Genomic DNA, 18,818 nt, shown 5'->3' with positions numbered 1-18,818 from the left:
TTGAATCAGCTTCCAGTCCAGGTCATGATAATTTATCTTGTTTATTCATCAGGTCATTGATTGAATGGCTCTCATGTGTTGCTTCTACCAAAGATGAGACTACTTTACAAACACTTAGATGTTTGATGTCTGTGTTTGGCACAAAAACACATCACGTTGCTGCATCATTAAGATTAAGGTCATGTGATGGTAAAGGTGCCCCATAGAGATTTGAATTTGTTGAATATTTTAAATCCTGCATTGTTTACATGTTTACTAGCTTGCAGTCTTCTTCTTCACTGCCTTTGGTGTGCTTCGTGTGTTACCCGCACCATACTGACGATCAGCAGAATAGCATGAAACCGCCGTCAGCACTGTATATAGAAAAGCATGTGAGTTCTTGTGTATGCGCACAACACAAACATAAAGGGAACCCACTCATAGGCTGGCGCATAAGCAATGGTACAGGCAGAGCAGCTTTAAAATAAATTAATTTATCATTGATGTGATTATGTGCCACATGCACATTTAAAGAGGTCACTTTCCTAAATAAAAGAGGACAGAGGAGTGAATTATTCTGTGTACTGACAGAGGTCACAATAGATGAGATCCACAGGAGAATTAATATTTGAAGGCAATACAGAGCGCCTGACAGCCTTACTTCATTCCATTCCATTATATTTTTACATAATGTAATGTAATGCAGTTGTGAAAGCAATATCTCAAGAACACCTTGAGGGAATTTCATCAAGATTGGCACAAACATCCACTTGGACTCAACAATGAACTGATCAGAGTTTGGTAGTCATAGGTCAAGATTGCTGTGACCTCATCTACCTTATTTTCATGAACATAATATCTCAAGAACAACTTGAAGGATTTTTTTTTTTTTTTTTTTCAAATTTGGCACAAATGTCCACTTGGACTCAAAGATGAACTGATTAGATTTTGGTGGTCAAAGGTCAAAGTCAGTGTGACCTTGCATTGGTCTTATTCTTGTAAACATGATATCTTAAGAATACCTTGAGGGAATTTCCTAAATTGTGACACAAACTTCCACTTCGATTCAAGAATTGATTGGTGGTTGAAGGTCAAGCTCACTGTGACCTCAAAAAACATGTTTTTGGCCATAACTCAAGAATTCATCAGCTAATTATAACAAAATTTCACACAGATGTCTACTATGTTAAAATCATAAAGTGATGATATTTTACATCCAGAGGTCAAAGATTAACTTCACTGTGACATCATAAGGCTCTGCAAAAACAATTTTCTTTTAATATAGATTCTCTGTGCTGCTGGGTTGAAGATTTGTATGAAGCATCCAAGTTTTCACAGACATGGATGCAAACTTTAACTGCACCTTGAGGGGTTCACACATGGGAGGCAGTATTTCTAGTTATATTTTGAACTGTCACCTTCTGCCTGGATTTTGTGTTTTCCTTTGCATAAATGAAGACATTTTCACAGTAAATTGGTACATAAAAATGCACCAGATTGCCTGAAATGAAGTGTCTGATGCTCTATTTGGTCTGTGGGAGGACACTCTAACTCCCACACTTTATATGTGTCTCTTGCCTGTCACTAATCTTGCACCCCCACTTTTAACGATAACTCGGTGCCCATGGACCCACTCATAGAAACATTACTTCATAGTGTTACCAGTGGTGGAAACCTAACAGGGTACCTTAAAGTAGCCTTCAGCAACTATAAATTATTAAAAGATAACATTAATGATGACTGAATTCCATTCAGATGTACCAGCTCCTCTGGGTTCTGAATTGCACCTGCTGGATCACTTCAATGAAACAGGGCCGTCATTAATGATTAGTTTAACTGTCTCCTGGCTGTGGCTTCACACTGAATGAACAAACATATGAGAGGTATCAATCTTCTAGTCTAACTCTCTGCCAAAAGGTGAATCAGCGTATTTTCTTTAACTCAGTTTTGCTGACCTCTCATATTAGCCTCAGTGTGTGCCACAAAAAGGAACTGAGCCTCTTGACCCATGATTTGTTGGAATCCAACTCATGACGCACCCAGACTTAGCTGTCAGTTTCAGATCACCTGCCAGACTTTACTATACATGGATATAACATGTATATATAATATATATATAACATATTTGATACTGTTTAAAACACTATTTCATCCCTGTAAAACTCTGCTGTAATCTGTTAATGGTGATGTTGCCTCTGATTGAGTAATACACTGTTGGTACTGGGCCCACCCTTCCTGTTCAAAGGCAGCAGGCACCCACAGAAACCTGACAGGATATTAGAAGAGGAAGTTCAGTTGCAATCTGGCTCCATGAGATTAAAGGAAGTGTCTCCATGCATTTAGCCTGTGAAAATGACAGTGGATGCAGAATGTTACCACGATGACAGAATGTCTGAAGAAAGTTGAGGAATGTTTGTTTTGTACTAATAAAGATCCTTGTGTTGTATTTCATGATTTTTACTTTTAATGAATTGAACTGCAACACTGTAGGGATACATGGAGATGAGGAGGATATAGAGAGATTGTGATGTGGATGTTACAAAGACTCAAAGATCTTCCTGTCTCCCTCATTTACACATCCCCATCACAAGCAGCAGAACATAAAAGGGACTGCCCCCGGCATTAAATCAAGCCAACGTGTTCGCACTCTGCTGCCCTTCTTCTTCTTTTTCTTCTCTCTCTCTCTCTGTCTCAGAGGTGGAACAGGTGGCCCACCTTGTGGTGAGAAGAGGACACTACACCACCACGCCCAATGACTATGCTACTGACTGCAGGGCAAGCAGCCAAATACCACACTACATGTGTTGATTAAATGATGATGCAGTAACACAAACTGTAGAGTATCCACTCACTGTCATAGCTTAGTGCCTCCTGATCTTATGCTGGTGCATTATGTCCTCCATTCTCTCTCTCTCTCTCTCTCTCTCTCTCTCTCTCTCTCTCCCTTATCCCATTTCCCTCTCATTTCCCTACTTTTTTGTGATAGATAGATAGATAGAGCCAATGCTACCAAACACACACACACACACACACACACACACACACACACACACACACACACCCCAAAAGGATATTTATAGTGCTGTCTGTTGCTAGGATACCAACCAGCTTTGAGTTGTCAGACATGCAGTTTAGCTTTGTTTACAAAAATGAGCATGTTCAGTATGGTTTGTCTGACTCACACTCTCTCTCTCTCGCACACACACGCACACACAGTTAAATAAAATGGAGTATCCCGCAGGATCATTTCGACCACTCACACTGAGCTGACAGTAAATATAGTGTGAGAAAATGCTGACAGTATTTTTTTTCAGGGTCTCGCAGTCTCTGGTTGCTACAGCAACTGTCCCAGCTTCTCAGCAGCATCCCCCACGGTTATAGAGGAAGGCAACAGTGGGTAAACCAGAGGCTCCTCACAGGGAGCAAAGCTGCCATGTCGCCCTCTACTGGTCCAGAGTGAGCTCAGCATGGACGGCTACAGGAAGGAAGAAATTCTGTTATTAACCACCATGTACAAAAAACCCACTAAATTTAAAATAAAGAAATATTTCATTGATGGTAAGTACTTTTAGGTTATAGTCTTTTCACCCTTGCTTTTACAAAATCCCACATACTGGACTCTGTTTAATAGTCTTAATTCAATCCAATTTGTTTTAATCCAAATCCCAGTTAATCTGTTAAAAGCAGCTGTTCTGTTTTCCCAGTGTAGTTTATCGGTCAGGAGGAGTTATTCTATATGTGTTAATGGGCGTTGTATATTTACATTTTACACTTGATTATCTTAGAGCAAGGAGATATGTAATTTTTTACCTTGATTAGAAAATGCAGCCACACTCTGTTTTCATGGAACGGGCAGAATTTAAAGAGGCAGACTTCAAAGATTTATTCATTATAACCACATCAGAACAGTGTTAGTGTTGTTTAATGACTCATGTTTTTTTTTTTTAAAGGATTGCCATACATTTTCCTTTGTAGAAAATCACATACATAGCTATATGACTCTGTGCCTGTTATGATAAAATATGAGAGGTACACAGTGGAGCTGGGGCCGCACCAAGTGTAAAAAATGTAAAATACAAATATCATTCAAAGCCAGATTGTAGTAATTTATTGTGAGGCATGGAAACACCTTATCTCCTTTCACACATGGACATTTATTATCTGTCCATGCTCCTGCTTTAAATGTTCTCATTGATTGAGTGGGCATTATCAGTGATTATCAGCCTCATAGATAGGTTAGAGGGGACCTGCTACACATACTAGTAGGTTATCAGACTATTAAATGGCCTTTATCAGTTGTCATCAAGAGCATAACTGGCAACCTGTAGTGGGTGTAGTGGCTATTACGAGAGCAAAGGAGAAAGTCAGGCGACAAAGTATGATGACCAACAAAGTCTGCATATGGACAAGGTCGAGGTGGGATGTGTCAAACACTGGACTTTCACCCAGGAGACTGCTGTTTGTGTCCCGTGTGAAGCCAAAAATCGACACTGACTTATTTTAACTGACATATGTAAGTTCATTACATCACTTCATGTCATGTTATGTAGCGAACTTACTTCTTTTAATTCAAACCATGATCTTTTTTTCTAGGGCTGCTCCCTGAAAGTTGACGATTTGGATTAAAAACTCCTCAGTTGACTTTGATTATTCATGTCAAGTATTTATTTATTTTTTTCCTTTGTCAGTCAACGTGCAGTGTGTTTCTGGGAATGATTTGGCCGCCAGATGTAGCTGCAGAGTGAGCACTCCTCACTCTTGTGCTGCTCTCTGGTACAGACAGCTGCCGACCCAAACCTAGGGTGAGTCTGAGTGAGATGGAGGCAGCTGACCAAAGAAAGGGAGGCTTTTCCCGGTCAGGCTCCAAGATAACATTATCCTCTGCCTCTTGCTTAGAAGTGCTAAATTTACAGCTCACAACAATTTGATCGGCTATAATCTTTGGTTTGATATCAGAAGTGTCAGAAAAAAATATTGTTGTGCATTTTTGATCTGGCATTAGCATAGTTAGCATGCATTTGCTCGCAGGGCGAATGTGGCTTGTGTACTATGTTGCTTGAATTTCAGTTCAGATTCCCTTTAAACTCTCAAACTATATGGAAAAAAAGGAATGAACAGTCCAATATTTGTACTGAGCAGCTGAATCAGATTCTGATTAAGTTACAGCTCTAATTCTTACTATACCTAACCACCTAGTTTGGGTGCCTAAACCTAACAAAACAGAAAGTGAAACCTAACAAAACTGCAACTGCTTTAATGAGCTGATAACAGCCTTCTGAAGCTACTATTGGGTGTAGTAGATCCCTTCTAACCCATATCTGTGAGGCTAATAAACAATGATAAAGCCCATTTAATAAAGTGATAACATTTTGAAGGAGTACTATGCCTACACTGCTGATACATCTTTCATTTTACCCTCCTGTCACCAGGTAAAAGCCCCAGTGCATTTTATCTTAATGTGACTATAACATCTTTCAAACATTCTCACATTTTGAGTTTGAGTCTGTAAAGAACAAAAGAGAATCCCCGTGAAAATTAGTGCGGGCTGTGTGTTGCTTCAGACCGATTTATACAACGTGGATGAAATTACAATCATTGCTGTACGCTACAGTGTCTTTTCCTATTCGTCCACCGGAGGGCAACAAAGTAAGAATCTTCTACGCACAGTGGGTTGAAGGTATAACATCTGGTCAAACATATGAGCAAGTGGGACTTTTTCTTTTTTTTTTTTTAACAGTATTAAGTTGTTTAATTACTTCAAATTGTGAACACCAAATACAACTTAGTCCAATCATGACACTGTGATGTCAGATACATAAAACTGTACCACTGGACTAAAAGATATTTGATGAACAAGAACCGAACAGAAAAATATTGACTCGCTGTTGTTTCTTACATCATAGCTACTTGTGGCTCCATATATGTATGGTGTGTGTGTTTAATTTTTGCACTCATGAGGAGTGAGAGACCCCCCCCCCCCCACACACACACACACCCCCCCCCCCCCCCGTCTCCTCAGTGGGCAGACAGTCAGACAGACAAACAGACAGGCAGACAGACAGACTGGCTGACCGAAACACTGTAACCGATATACTAAAATACTGGACCATGTGCCATTCCAAATTCGTCTTTCAGCCACGGGATCCCACCGTCTGACCAAGAATAAACACACACATCCAGGCGTCTACCCTGCTCTATACTGTACTCCTGTGTGTGTGTGTGTTGGGTATCACAGTTAGAGATGCAGGGATGTCTGGATGAGGAAGGAGGTTGATTCTCAGTCGCTGATGTAACCAGACTGGCAGAGTTGGGTCACAGTGAGTCCACGTGCAGCTCTCTTTATGGAGCCGCCTGGTAATCCAGTCTGTTGCTAATGGTCATTTAATCCAAAGTAGAGTTATTAACTCCTTGTAGCTGCTGTCTGTGGGCCCACTGAGTGCCACACACCCTGCTGAACTTTTACTGACCCTCAACAAGCCTAATAACAGACAGTTGAACTGTTTAATTTGGTGCTTTGTCAACAGCACAGGAAAGCAGAAATTTAACCTTCCAAGTGCTGCCAAAAGGAGAAATCAAAAATTCTTTGTGTAAAAAAAAAAAAAAGAAAAAAAAAAAAAGAAACAGATTGTATGACAGCGGGAATAAGACACAGTCTGGATGTTGTATTAATAGGAAAAAAACCTCATGAATGATGTATTTGCTCCTTTAGCACTTTAGTTTTGCAGAAATTGTTGTGTAGACAAGTCAGATGGCTGTTTCCCGTCTCGGTTGTCTCTGTCAGAGTTACAGACAGTTGAGAAACTTGCAAACATCTCATTTCTGTGCTACAGTGTGTTTGAACATTATTGAAGAAGAGGAGATGACACCCAGGTAGCCGCACACAGACAGAGCAACGCATGAGAAGTCACTTTGTTCATATTCTTGCTCGATCTCCTTTTTTTTGTACACACATCAAGGAGTGGAGAATGGCATCTTCACTTTCCTCATCTGTACACACACACACACACACACACACACTGATTGTAGCGAGTCAGCTGTGTGTCACTGTAGCATCATTAGCTTTTTTTGTGTTCCTGTGTTATTGATGCATTTTAAATATTTATTAGGCCACTTCCACAGCAGCAGCATCATCTTCTAAACTAGCAAACAAAGCCAAGTTATTTCTGTATGTGTCCTTGAATAACAATGTGGAGGAACAACAGGGACAAATCTGTGTGATGTATGTGATATGGGACAGCCTTTCTCTTTCTATTCAGTCTGGAAAAGCTTTGGCTTCATGTCTCAGGGAACTTTTGGCGCTACTTAATACACAAGAGAGAAAATCCAGTAAAATGTAGAGTTGATTTCTTGGGTCCCTGGGTAGCTGGTACTTAAAAACCTTGTTTAAACCGAAATCCACTATCTTTCAGCAACATGTACATTAAGTTTGACTGAAATTAGATTTAGTACACTGAAATTGATTTTAAACTAATAAACAGCAGAGTAAAAAAACACAGCTATTTCCTATTAAGTAGCCTTTTTTCTGCCATGATATCAGGTTTAATTGCACCCCCAATTTGATAATTTTAGTTTGAATTTCAGCTGAAATTCAAATATGCTACTCCTTGTCTTTGGATATTTGGTTATTTAAATTACTTTTAAAAACATATTACTTTTATTAAATTCAAATATAAAACTGTGGCTGCAACTAATAATCATTTTCAAAATCAAATGTGAAGCACAATGTAGTGTACATTTCATGTCCTGAAAGCTATGAAGTGAAAGAAATGAGACAAAATGAACAAAGAAAATTAAAAACCCAAGTACAGTTTCATAACTGACTGAATATGAGTGCAATAATAAGAGGGGTTATGTAAGAGTTATATAAAAATTGGTGTTACACAGATATTAAGTATACGTATTTGGTTATAAAACCACTTGGACAAATGGAAATGTTGACCTCACAGCGGTGTTAAACAAAATGTAGGCATCACCGACGTTATTACTATTCATCTTGTGGGGAGCAATATCTGTGCAGATTTAACAGCCCAGTCGTGAGTTGTGAGTCGTAAGTCGTAAGTAAGTATTTTAAATCAAAACATGATCTTTTCCAAACCATAACACGTTAAGCACAGTCTTTTTGACACGTAAAGTTTCAACATATGCACTACATACTAACAAGCAATTATAACGTGCAAATGTAACATATCTGTGGCTTGCAGAAATGCATATTGCCAACTTTTTTTTCTAATGATTGGGATAACATTTAATGGCAATTAATGTCATGTTTTTTGAGATACTTTAGTCCAAATAGCAGACTGACTGACCAACATGACCACCCCCAGAGCCACATTATCAGAGAAGGTAAAATGTGCAAAAAGCTAGATACACAACATTTCCTGGCTTCTTTAAATGCTACATGTAGAGTGACTGAGTTTTTTCACCTGATAGCAACAATATGAAGTGAATTTTCACTATAGCTAATGGACTGCAGATAAGGAACCACTCAGCCTTCCATGTGTCAGAGTTATTCCAAAGCTGTCAGTCTGGAAAACATTAGCAGAGGAAATCTAACAAGCTTCCTGTGCAGTAATCCATCATTAATGTCATTCTACTGACACAGACACACTGCACATCTTCACATCATTTATGTTGCGCATCCTCTCTATGCTTGACTTCCAGTAGATTTAAAAAACAACAACAAAACAAAACAAAAAAATATCAGATATTATCGCAAATTATTTTAAGACAGAGAAAGAGAGACAGAGCACACCCATGTTAAACAGAGCAGAGAGGATAATCCTCAGTGGCTTTGGTTCAATATAAGTTCACTATAAAGTTAAATTGTTAAAAGAGTATGAGTCAGGCAGCAGGAATTAGATGACATGAAATTCCACAAAACACCTTCAGTTTAGTTTAGCAGAGGATGACTGGCAGCTCAACTCTTAACAAGTGAACAATGAAAATGATTTACATCAGCCCTGTGGAGACTGCTGCTGCTCGGCATGCTTTCCTCCACTTCCTGTGGCTTTAAGACCAAAAAAGACCCAATAACAGTAAAAGAGTGAAAAAAAGTCACATTATGCTTAAACAAGATGAGACTATAAAGATCAGGTTAAAATCTAATCATCAATAAACTATACCTAACAGACCTATTTAAAAGTGGGCATATGAAAAAAGTCAGAAACAGAAACATACCATATAATTTTATTTATGTTTTTACCTTTAAACTCAATTTAAACAGGCTAGACTAAAACTGAGATTAACAAAACAACTTAAAAATGAAATACCATAATCATTTTTTTAAAGTATCTATAAAAGTTGAACTAAACTTAATTTCACCCTTGACTCAACACTGAGCATGTGAGAAGAGACTTTAAAACAAAACTATGTGAATTGACGTGAGCTGTGCTCAGTGTGCTGTGTGGAGATGAGACCAGACTGTGTGTCAGAACTATTCGCCATGGCGACCACAGATTATCTGATTAATTAATGAACCTTTTACTGCATCACCAGCTACTGTTGTTAATCACTCACGCCCCATTTGGCCTGCAGCTAACACACAGAAATGGCCAGTTTGAGGCAGTAAAGTAGCGAGCTCTCTGTGTGTGATCCTCAGGCTATCTGAATGGAAGAATTTCGGAAGAAATCAATGACATGGGTGTCATAAAAGGAATGTTTCTTTTCATAAAAAGGATTCAGAGCATATGCCGTAGCCTGAGGCCTTGTTTCTACCCCTGAAACCCTCGTAAGGATGAAAAGTAATGATTAAAACATTTAGCCTTTCAGCCTGCACAGACGCATCACGAGTACGCCAAAAACACTTTTTAGTTTTCGACTTTTAAGGGATAGCACACATCTTATTCTCCATATTCTTACATGGAAATACGAGATATTAGAAAAACTCTCGTCAAGCACCTCTGCAGTTCTCTCCTGTTAGTCTGTGTGTGTTATTAAAGCACAATTATATCTGTTTTCTCCTTCATTTTGTCTCAGGGGATCTTTGATACAAACACACACATACACACACACACACACACACACACACACACACACACCGACAGCCTCACAAACACCAACAAAACAAACAACAAAACATGTCAGAACAGAAGAACTGCACGAGAGTGTAGACACACACACACACACACACACACACACACAAACACACGCACACACACTTCAACCTGCAGGTTCTTGTTTATAGTTTAATTAAGATCTGTGTGGGTGATTATGAAACTCCTCTGGGAGTCTAATAGTCATATTTACTCTGTGCGTGTGTGTGTGTTTAGGTGTGTTGACTAGAAAGAAAGGAGCCGTCCTACATTTCAGGGGCGTGTTTTTATCCGCCTGTTCATTGCATAATCAAACATTCATTCCTCATTATGTAGCAAGTGCCAATATGTCTCGGCTGCAGAGCTGTAAATTTTAATTGTCTGCCTCTGAGGCTATGTGTGTGTGCACAAAAAGAAAACTTGGAATACTGTTTTAAATGAACGTCTATATTCCCTAAACTTTCAGACATATTTCATAGCACTTTTTAAAAAACATTTTCCTAGTACACTGAGAGAATTTATAGTTACCCTTAAGCATTTGAGTCTGGGCTGTTTTATAACTCAAGGGCCTTTTTCACAGCAGACATTTTGACTTTGAAATTTCAAGTGCAATTTCAATGACAAGTCATAAATGACGTAGATATATAAGTTGCGTAACATTATGTTAAAAATAACATTCACTTTTGGTTTCACATGGGCCAAGAACTGCGGTCTCCTTGGTGAAAGTCTGGTTCTGTTTGCTCCATCCACCTCCCTATCCTACTCAGATATCCTTGCTCTTTACACTACAGCCCCTTTTACACTGCCAGATTTTTGGCGAATGTTGGGCCATTTTGAAGCAGCGGGGGAAATATCGCCTAGCATGGCGAATCCAGTCATGAAAAGCATCAACTGCTTTATCTCCACATGTGTCTTCCATAGCTTGGAGAAGGGGTATACGCGTTTGTGGATTTCGGTCATACACTTTCCATCTCCAGGCAGAGTAAGTGGCTCGGATCTCATTAGAGGCCCTGATATCAGGCCCCAGGAAGTGCGCTAGACTTTGAAGCCAATTTGAAATAATGGTCGAACCGTGTAACTACAACTTCCATCACGTGATGAAATTGGGCCCAAAAGTAGTTTTCCCCATAGACTTACATTGTGAAAGAGACATCTGTAAGTCAGTGAATTCATGTTTGAGCATCACAACCTCTGTGAAATGACTCATTTAACTATCACAACTCAATCCATTCAGTCTGATAACATTTCAAAAGTCTAGAAGAGACATACAATTATATCATTTTATCCCATTCAAGTTAGTGGAGGGTTAAACTGGAAGTTAGACACTTGGCTGGCAAAGTCTCTAGTGCACCTGCTTTATAGGCCTAATAATGTAAAGGATCTGGATAATTTCACACCTGGGAAGTCAAACTTTTTCTCTCTCTCTCTCTCTCTCTCTCTCTCTCTCTCTCTCTCTCTCTCGTGTCCTATTACTGCATCTTGCTAACCATTCTGCATGTCACTAACTCGGCTTCTTCTCCGGAGCCTTTGTGCTCCACTGTCTCTCAGGTTAACTCATATTGCAGCGGTGCCTGGATAGTGTGACGTGTGTGGTTGTGCTGCTGCCGTGGTCCTGCTGGATGCCTCCTGCTGCTGCTGCCATCATTAGTCATTAGTCATACTTCTACTGTTATTATACACATATGACTATTGTCACACATGTATACTGCCAGACATTAATATATTATTATTAATTATAATATTATTACTTTCATTAATGTTGTTGTAAGCTACTGTCATTACTGTCTGTCCTGCATCTCTCTCTCTCTCTCTCTCTCTCTCTCTCTCTCTCTCTCTCTCTGTCTCATTGTGTCATACGGATTACTGTTAATTTATTATGCTGATCTGTTCTGTACAACATCTATTGCACGTCTGTCCGTCCTGGAAGAGGGATCCCTCCTCAGTTGCTCTTCCTGAGGTTTCTACCGTTTTTTCACCGTTAAAGGGGTTTTTTGGGGAGTTTTTCCTTATCCGCTGTGAGGGTCATAAGGACAGAGGGATGTCATATGCTGTAAAGCCCTGTGAGGCAAATTGTGATTTGTGATATGGGCTTTATAAATAAAATTGATTGATTGATTGATTGATCACACGCAGAGGTGCGTGACAAGGCGCCTGCCTTTGACGACTTGGGAGTGAGAATGGGCAGGGTGAGTCTAAGTTTGATATTTACTCTGTTTTTGGTCTCTATCAACTGTAACAACTACCAATATTTGGCTCCTCAGCTGCTAAATGCTCCAGCTGGTTGCTAACTGGGTCACTCTTCTGCTTGGTGCCTGCCAGGTGTAGAGTGGGTTTTCAGAGCTATTTCTCGAGAAACAGCCACCTGCTGTGGCCGAAAACAATGCAGTGAGAGCGCTGAGGGTGAAACAAAACAGTAAAGGCCACACAGCTTAACAGCGAACTGAAACTCTCTATAAAGCCAATAGAAGCTGCAGATTCTGGTGATAAGCTCTGAAGGATCATCACTGTGAGTGACCCCTTTCACATATTCACATTTCCTTTTATACATTGTTATGAAAATATTAATCATAGCCACTTAGTAAACGTGGTATTATCTGCAAAACATAGTTTCAATACCAAAAGTACAAAAATACATTAGATGCAGTGGTGTCAGGGTAGTTGATGATGTGGGTGTACTACAAAGTAGATGGGTAGGTTATCGAAGAGGAAATGGGTACACTCTTCAATATAACCAATGTTTTTTGGCTGATAGGTGGATAAACTGTAAACCGCCAGAAAGAGATGTTGGTTTACCCCATATACCTGTGTATACCCTCCATTACACCACTGATTAGATGCTTAATTTTACTACTTTACTGTTGGTACAATGCATCTTATGCCATAAACTGAAATTTGTTTTGTGTGTAAAATATGAATCTGCAAAGGAGCTAATAACTGTCTAGCTGTGTACACTAGGTGTACTTTACTGTCCCAGTATATAATAATGGGTCAATTTATAGACTGAAGTATGTCTGACTCAGCTACCATAGGTGGCCCCCTTTTAGCTTGTTAGTATCAGACCTTTTTCTGGTTCACCTATTAAGTCATAGACCAAACAACTGAGTGGTGTCTAACTGTCCCTCCACTTTTTTTGAACAGGTTGCCATTCTGTGTTTTCCTGCCATCCACGTACTTTAAAGTATTTAACTTTTTCAGGTGACACAGCATGAACTGTGTCCACGTCTGTCCAAAAATGCACTACAGACAGTGGATTGTAGATTTTGCCATATTTTTACTGGCTTCTTCTTCTGTTACACTTTTATTGCTATTAAACTTCTGAGTCAAAGCCTGGGGCGAAAACTGTGGAGCATGTGCAGAGCGCCTAGGCCAGTTTGGGTCTGATTGACTATATGCATGAAGTAGTAATTTGACTCTCAATCACATTATCTGGGTTGGGTTAGTCTAACTTTGAGAAATTCAATTTGGTACAATTCCAGCTGGCCTAACATGTTTACATGTATTTTAAAAGTCCAGTTTTAGCCTGATTAACACATTGAATTGATTTTCTCTAATGTCATGTACATGTACTGACTGTAGTGAAGTATATATTGAAAGTAGCATTAAAGAAAAGCATCACATTTTTCCTGATCTGCCTTAAACAATACTCATATGCCTATATGTACACTGAAAAAGCTAAGTTCAAATACCCAAAGTATGCTGTGATAATAATATGAAGAAGGCAATGAACTTGATTTGCATAACACATTCCTCAAATGTCAGCAGGCCTATAAAACGGTTGACAGTGTCGCTGAGTTTTTGACTGATTTAACAAGGGTTCACTGTCCTGAGGCAAACTGTTCTGGAGATCTGTTCCCTTCAGAACAGACAAACGTCTCACTACTTGTATTTCCCCACAAGGCCTGACAGAGTTTATTTACTTAGTTATTTCTTTAAAGCAGATGAATAAAAACTAAACACTTGCTCATCAGTCAATATGTATATGTTTATAACATACATGTGCATGTGCAAATATTCTCAAACATTTCTGGAGGATTTTAGGATTCTTGTAAGATTGATCTGATCAGCGAAACACAAACTATCCACCTCCCTTCTTGTCCCTCTCCCTCCTTTTTCACTTCTCACATAAGGATCCCATAAAGTTTCCAGCTCTGACGCATGCGCACTGGCAGCCCCGAGTAGCGTGTGTAGTAGTATTATTATTGTGAATGGGGGGGGTGGAGGAGGAGGGGGTGGAGGTGGGGGCGGTATTTTGGGTGTACAGTCACAAGAGCGACTCGACGGAGCCAGGAAGTAGACTGTTGCTGCTTTCAAGTACTTGTCGGGATTGCAGTAATTTTGAAAACTTGGCAGCTGTGCTGGAACGAGCCGCCACAGTGTTACAAAGAACAAGAAACTAGATTAAAGAGGTTTGTTGCAACAAATGCTGGGAACTGTGACACACCTGTGCTGTTGTATTACATGATGATACATGTTTTTAATTATTGTTTGCACGTTTTTTTCCAATGTCTATTTATATAGGCCTAAGATTAACGCAGGTTTGAAGAATACAACAAGTATCATTATGGGTTTTTTTTTATGATGCTGTAACAGCTACAACTTTTGACCGGTAGGTGGATTAAAAAAATGTAAATTAGGCTACACGCCAGGCAGATATTTCCTCATCTGGTATCAGAGCAGAACACAGCTCTGTGCCATAACTTAAGCCGTCGCATTATAGGCTTTACTTACATGTGTTACATGCATTATTTGTGTCCCAAATGTCCTGAATGCGCGAACCATCGGCAGGCCCACTGGGGAGGAGCACTTGAAAGTTGCAGGTAGAGCTGAGACACAGACAGAGAGCGCTCGTTTGTTGCCACTTGCTTGAGACCAGACGCTCGTCAAGAGAGAAAGAGAGGGAGGGAGGGAGAGAGGGAGAGACACACGGTCAAATTGAGCTTTATCTATCGCGGTGGGTCACCCAATAAGAGCCATTTGGAGCCAGAGGCGACCCGTAGCGCGCAGGAGCCGCAGTCAAGAGGCAGATCATCAGCAGTCTGAATCACAGAGGCCAGCAGTCAGAGAGCACATTGCTCCACACACACACACACACACACACACATAGAGAAAAACACACAGACACGGAAGAGAAGTGAGAGAAAGAGAGGCAGAGTGAGGGACGGACGGTGAGACGAGCAGTTGAAGTTTGACGGTGCGGGATAATAAAAGGCGGAGGAGAGGCTCACACAGTCAAAGTCCAGAGGCCGGAAAGTGTTGGAGAAGATGCCGCGGGTAGTCCCGGACCAGAGGAGCAAGTTTGAGAATGAGGAGTTTTTCCGCAAGTTGAGCAGGGAGTGTGAGGTGAGTCTGCTGCGTGTCTACACACACATACACACACTGAGTCCATTCTGTTAGACGGCGGAAATAAAGACAGAGAAGAAGAGGCTCGTTAGGGGAGAAAGGCATGCTGGCGGGACGAATTATTTTAAGCCTCATGCTTAAATTAATTTAATTACTTAAGTGTTACACAACCTACAGCTGAATACAATCCAAAACAGCAAAAGAATGATAGTCTACAATAGTGCAATAAGTTGTTTCACTTCTACCTCTGACCTTCTGAAATTCAAATTTTAGACTTTTAATTCTTGAATTATGTTTAACTCTTTACTTTTTTGTTTATTTAATACTAAAAACAATTGAAAAGAATTGTATAAAAAAAGTATTACTCTTTCCCTGTTTTTTAGTATATTTGATTGATAGCGGAGACAAAGGCTGATGCCTTTTGCCTTAAATCAAAATTCCTGTGGCTTATCTTCAAATTACAGCTTCGCCTGCTGCTGGCAATGAGCATCGCCATTCACTGTCAAAAAGCCCCATATGGAGTGTTTCCTAGTCCAAATCAAACACATGCAGCATATACTCAAAGTATATTACTACACATGTGAGTATATGTATGTGGTGTTTAAGGTTTGTGTTTCCTTTTCATTGCAGATTAAATACACTGGGTTCAGGGACCGACCCCATGAGGAGAGACAAGCTCGCTTCCAGAATGCCTGCAGGGACGGACGGTCAGAAATAGTGAGTGTACAAAACTAAATATATTCTTTTATTCTTTGGCATCTCCTCGAAAACAAGATCTATCTATCTATCTAACTATGAAAGAAACTTACAAACCCTCAGTAGTGAGCATTAATCTCAAGACAGCCTCCATTTAAACAGACAAATGAACTCTCATTATGAGAACACTTTGTGCAGCAGCAGTGTAGATACACCACACACACATTGCATGTGTGTGCCGATGTTTTGATGCGTCCCTGCACGAGGAAGTAGACGTGTTATCAGACATGCAGACCCACCAGGCTTAACTTCACTTACCGGCTCATGACTTCTTGCCTCTAAATTCTGCAGCTGCATCATCGTCTCAGCTTTGTTTTGGTAGACGCACACATTAACGCGGGTTATCACTCAGGTGCATTATGGTTACAACACACCAAGGGCTGTAATTTAGGGCCTAAAATTGCTCACCTTAAGTAAATATTACCTGTCATGTCTAATTTTGGTATAAAAGGTAAACATGTAGTGAATGACGTACAGCAAGTGAACAGAAAGATCAAAACACCTGTGTGATGTCCAATAATGGAATGCAGTCCTGTTGAATATGACTGTGCTTAAAATGATTCATTTTTGTTCAGAGCTAAAACTGTTGATCAGTTAGCAACAATTTGGATAATTGATTCATGCATTTTTCTCTGTAAAAAACAATTTTGTTCTGTCAGCTTTGTCATTGTGAGGATTTGCTGCTTTTCTTTGTCTAATGCGACAGAAACTGAATATCTTTGGGGTTTTCATCTAACAAAGCAAACATCCTGAAGATGTCACAGCAGGTTTTTGGCAGAGGTGTGGACTCAAGACACATCAAAAAAGACTTGAAACTTGACTTGGACTTACACACCAATGACTCGTGACTTCACTTGGACTTGAGCATATTGATTTGAAAAATACTTGGTACCTTCCCCCAGTCCAACAATTAAAAAGTGTGTTATTTAAAAAGTGTGCCTTGAATCAATTCATTTCCCGAATTAACCTATGCTAATGTCAATCTTTTTATTTCTTTTAGACATAAAACATAAAGAGAAGGAACGGTCATACAGAAAATGCCTGACAAATTTGGGAAGATAAAGGCAATTTTCAAATATGAGATATGATAAATACACAACAGCTCAGAAACATACAAGATTCATTCTAGTGTGGTACTGGTTATATGCTTTGAAAGTGCAATATCAGCACTACTTTTAATTCAGTTGCACATGTTTTAATAAACTTGTTTTAACAAATAAATACTAAATTTTAAAAAGCATTTGTGCTGTTTTGTGAATTTGATACAGTATTACCATGTTGTTATGATGGTATGAAATTTGGAGAGTGCGTTATGACTTGTTTAAGACTGGAAAACTCAAAGTTTTGGACTTGGGACTTGAGTGCAAAGACCTGAGACTTGTGATTTTCACAACAATGACTTGATCCCACCTGTAGTTTTAGGAAATCGTGACATACATTTTTATTTATTTTCTTCTATTAGATCAAACAGTGAATCCAGAAAATAATCTGCAGATGAATCAGTCATTAAAATAATTATCAGCCTTGTTATTGTTTGAGCTCTTGTGCTGTTTCAGGTCTGTGGTCTGTCATTAGTTGTGGTGTTGTCTTGAAGTGGATTATACATCTGCAGTGTTTCTCCTCATTTTCATCTATGGAGGAGCAGCTGGTGGATAGTTGTTGCAGTAAGAGATAGTTTGTGTCACAGTGTCTCCCTCCATCTACAAACCGCACTTCTCTCTAGCCACGTCTTCAAATGCATCTGATCAGATGTCCAATTGTTTCGTCACAAAACCAAGTAGAGCTCTTTTGTCTAATGAAATGTCCACAGTGTTACAACACCACAGTGTAAAATATTGTCTGTTATACGTAAGAATCCTGCATTCAAAATGTACTTAAAAGATAAAAGTAGAGTGTGCACTGTGCAGGGAATATGGTCTCTGTCGTGATTCTGTTTTTATATATCATTACTACTGGATTATTAATACTCGTACACATGTTAACAGCATTTTAATATTATAGCTGGTTTATACTTATTATAGGTTGTTAATAGGTTCTTAATCTGCGCAGTAGCACAGCCAGGAGATAAACGTCCTCTACGAACACGTTCTCATGTCTTCCCTACTCTGCTGTGGTGAGCTAAGTTTCCTCCACAAGTGCCACTGAACCCATGTGACCTTTTTTTGTTTTCTTTCAAAAATGACTGTGTGTAGTGTTTGTGATGAGCAGTTTATAACTTCAAAGCAAGTCACATTCATCTTCTCATTATGTAATTACTGTGTGCTTACAGTGTGAAGTCTGTTTAAAACTTCCTATTTAATCGTGCCCTCAGCAAAAGGTGAAGTGAGGTGGAAATCCTTTAGGCTGCTCACACACACAAACACACATGCACGGGGCAACTTCTGCTGTCTTAGTCACCCTGGAGGTATTTTTCACAAACATGCTGCCATCATCGCAGGAGAGAGAGGGGGCAGGGGGTGCATCTAGTTTTACCGTCTTTTAGTGGGACATGATGCGTCCGTCTGTCTGTCTGTCCTCACTGTATTTATAAGCCTCTTCTGCGAGAATTGATGGCCACGGTTTTAATGGTTTGATGGCAGCTGTGACATCATGTCGCTGATTTATCTATCGGCCAGACGCCGCTAAAGACCTCCTGCTATTTTCATGGTCAGTGTGAACGAGTAGCCGACACAATGAGACTCGAACGTGCTGTGAAGGACTGCTTTTTATAGA

At 39.7% G+C, this 18,818-nt stretch overlaps 1 protein-coding gene and 1 pseudogene across 4 annotated transcripts in view; both read left to right on the top strand.

Annotated features, from left to right (window-relative positions):
* LOC125887275 (uncharacterized) overlaps positions 1 to 18,818 on the top strand; it is a 753,166-nt pseudogene that overhangs the window by 589,540 nt on the left and 144,808 nt on the right.
* The window catches only part of cbfb (core-binding factor subunit beta), a 44,947-nt gene continuing 40,872 nt past the window's right edge, over positions 14,744 to 18,818 (top strand). The window contains exons 1-2 of one of the 4 annotated variants that reach the window (XM_049575103.1): positions 14,744 to 15,350; positions 15,981 to 16,067. In XM_049575103.1, coding sequence (XP_049431060.1) covers positions 15,273 to 15,350; positions 15,981 to 16,067 — 165 coding nt within the window. In that variant the 5' untranslated portion in view covers positions 14,744 to 15,272. The remainder of the gene's footprint in view (positions 15,351 to 15,980; positions 16,068 to 18,818) is intronic. The other 3 variants (XM_049575102.1, XM_049575105.1, XM_049575104.1) reach the window with 3 other exon arrangements.

The sequence above is a fragment of the Epinephelus fuscoguttatus genome, linkage group LG4 (genome assembly GCF_011397635.1).
Source record: "Epinephelus fuscoguttatus linkage group LG4, E.fuscoguttatus.final_Chr_v1".
NCBI classification, from domain to species: domain Eukaryota; kingdom Metazoa; phylum Chordata; class Actinopteri; order Perciformes; family Serranidae; genus Epinephelus; species Epinephelus fuscoguttatus.
This window is presented reverse-complemented; position numbering and strand designations above follow the sequence as displayed.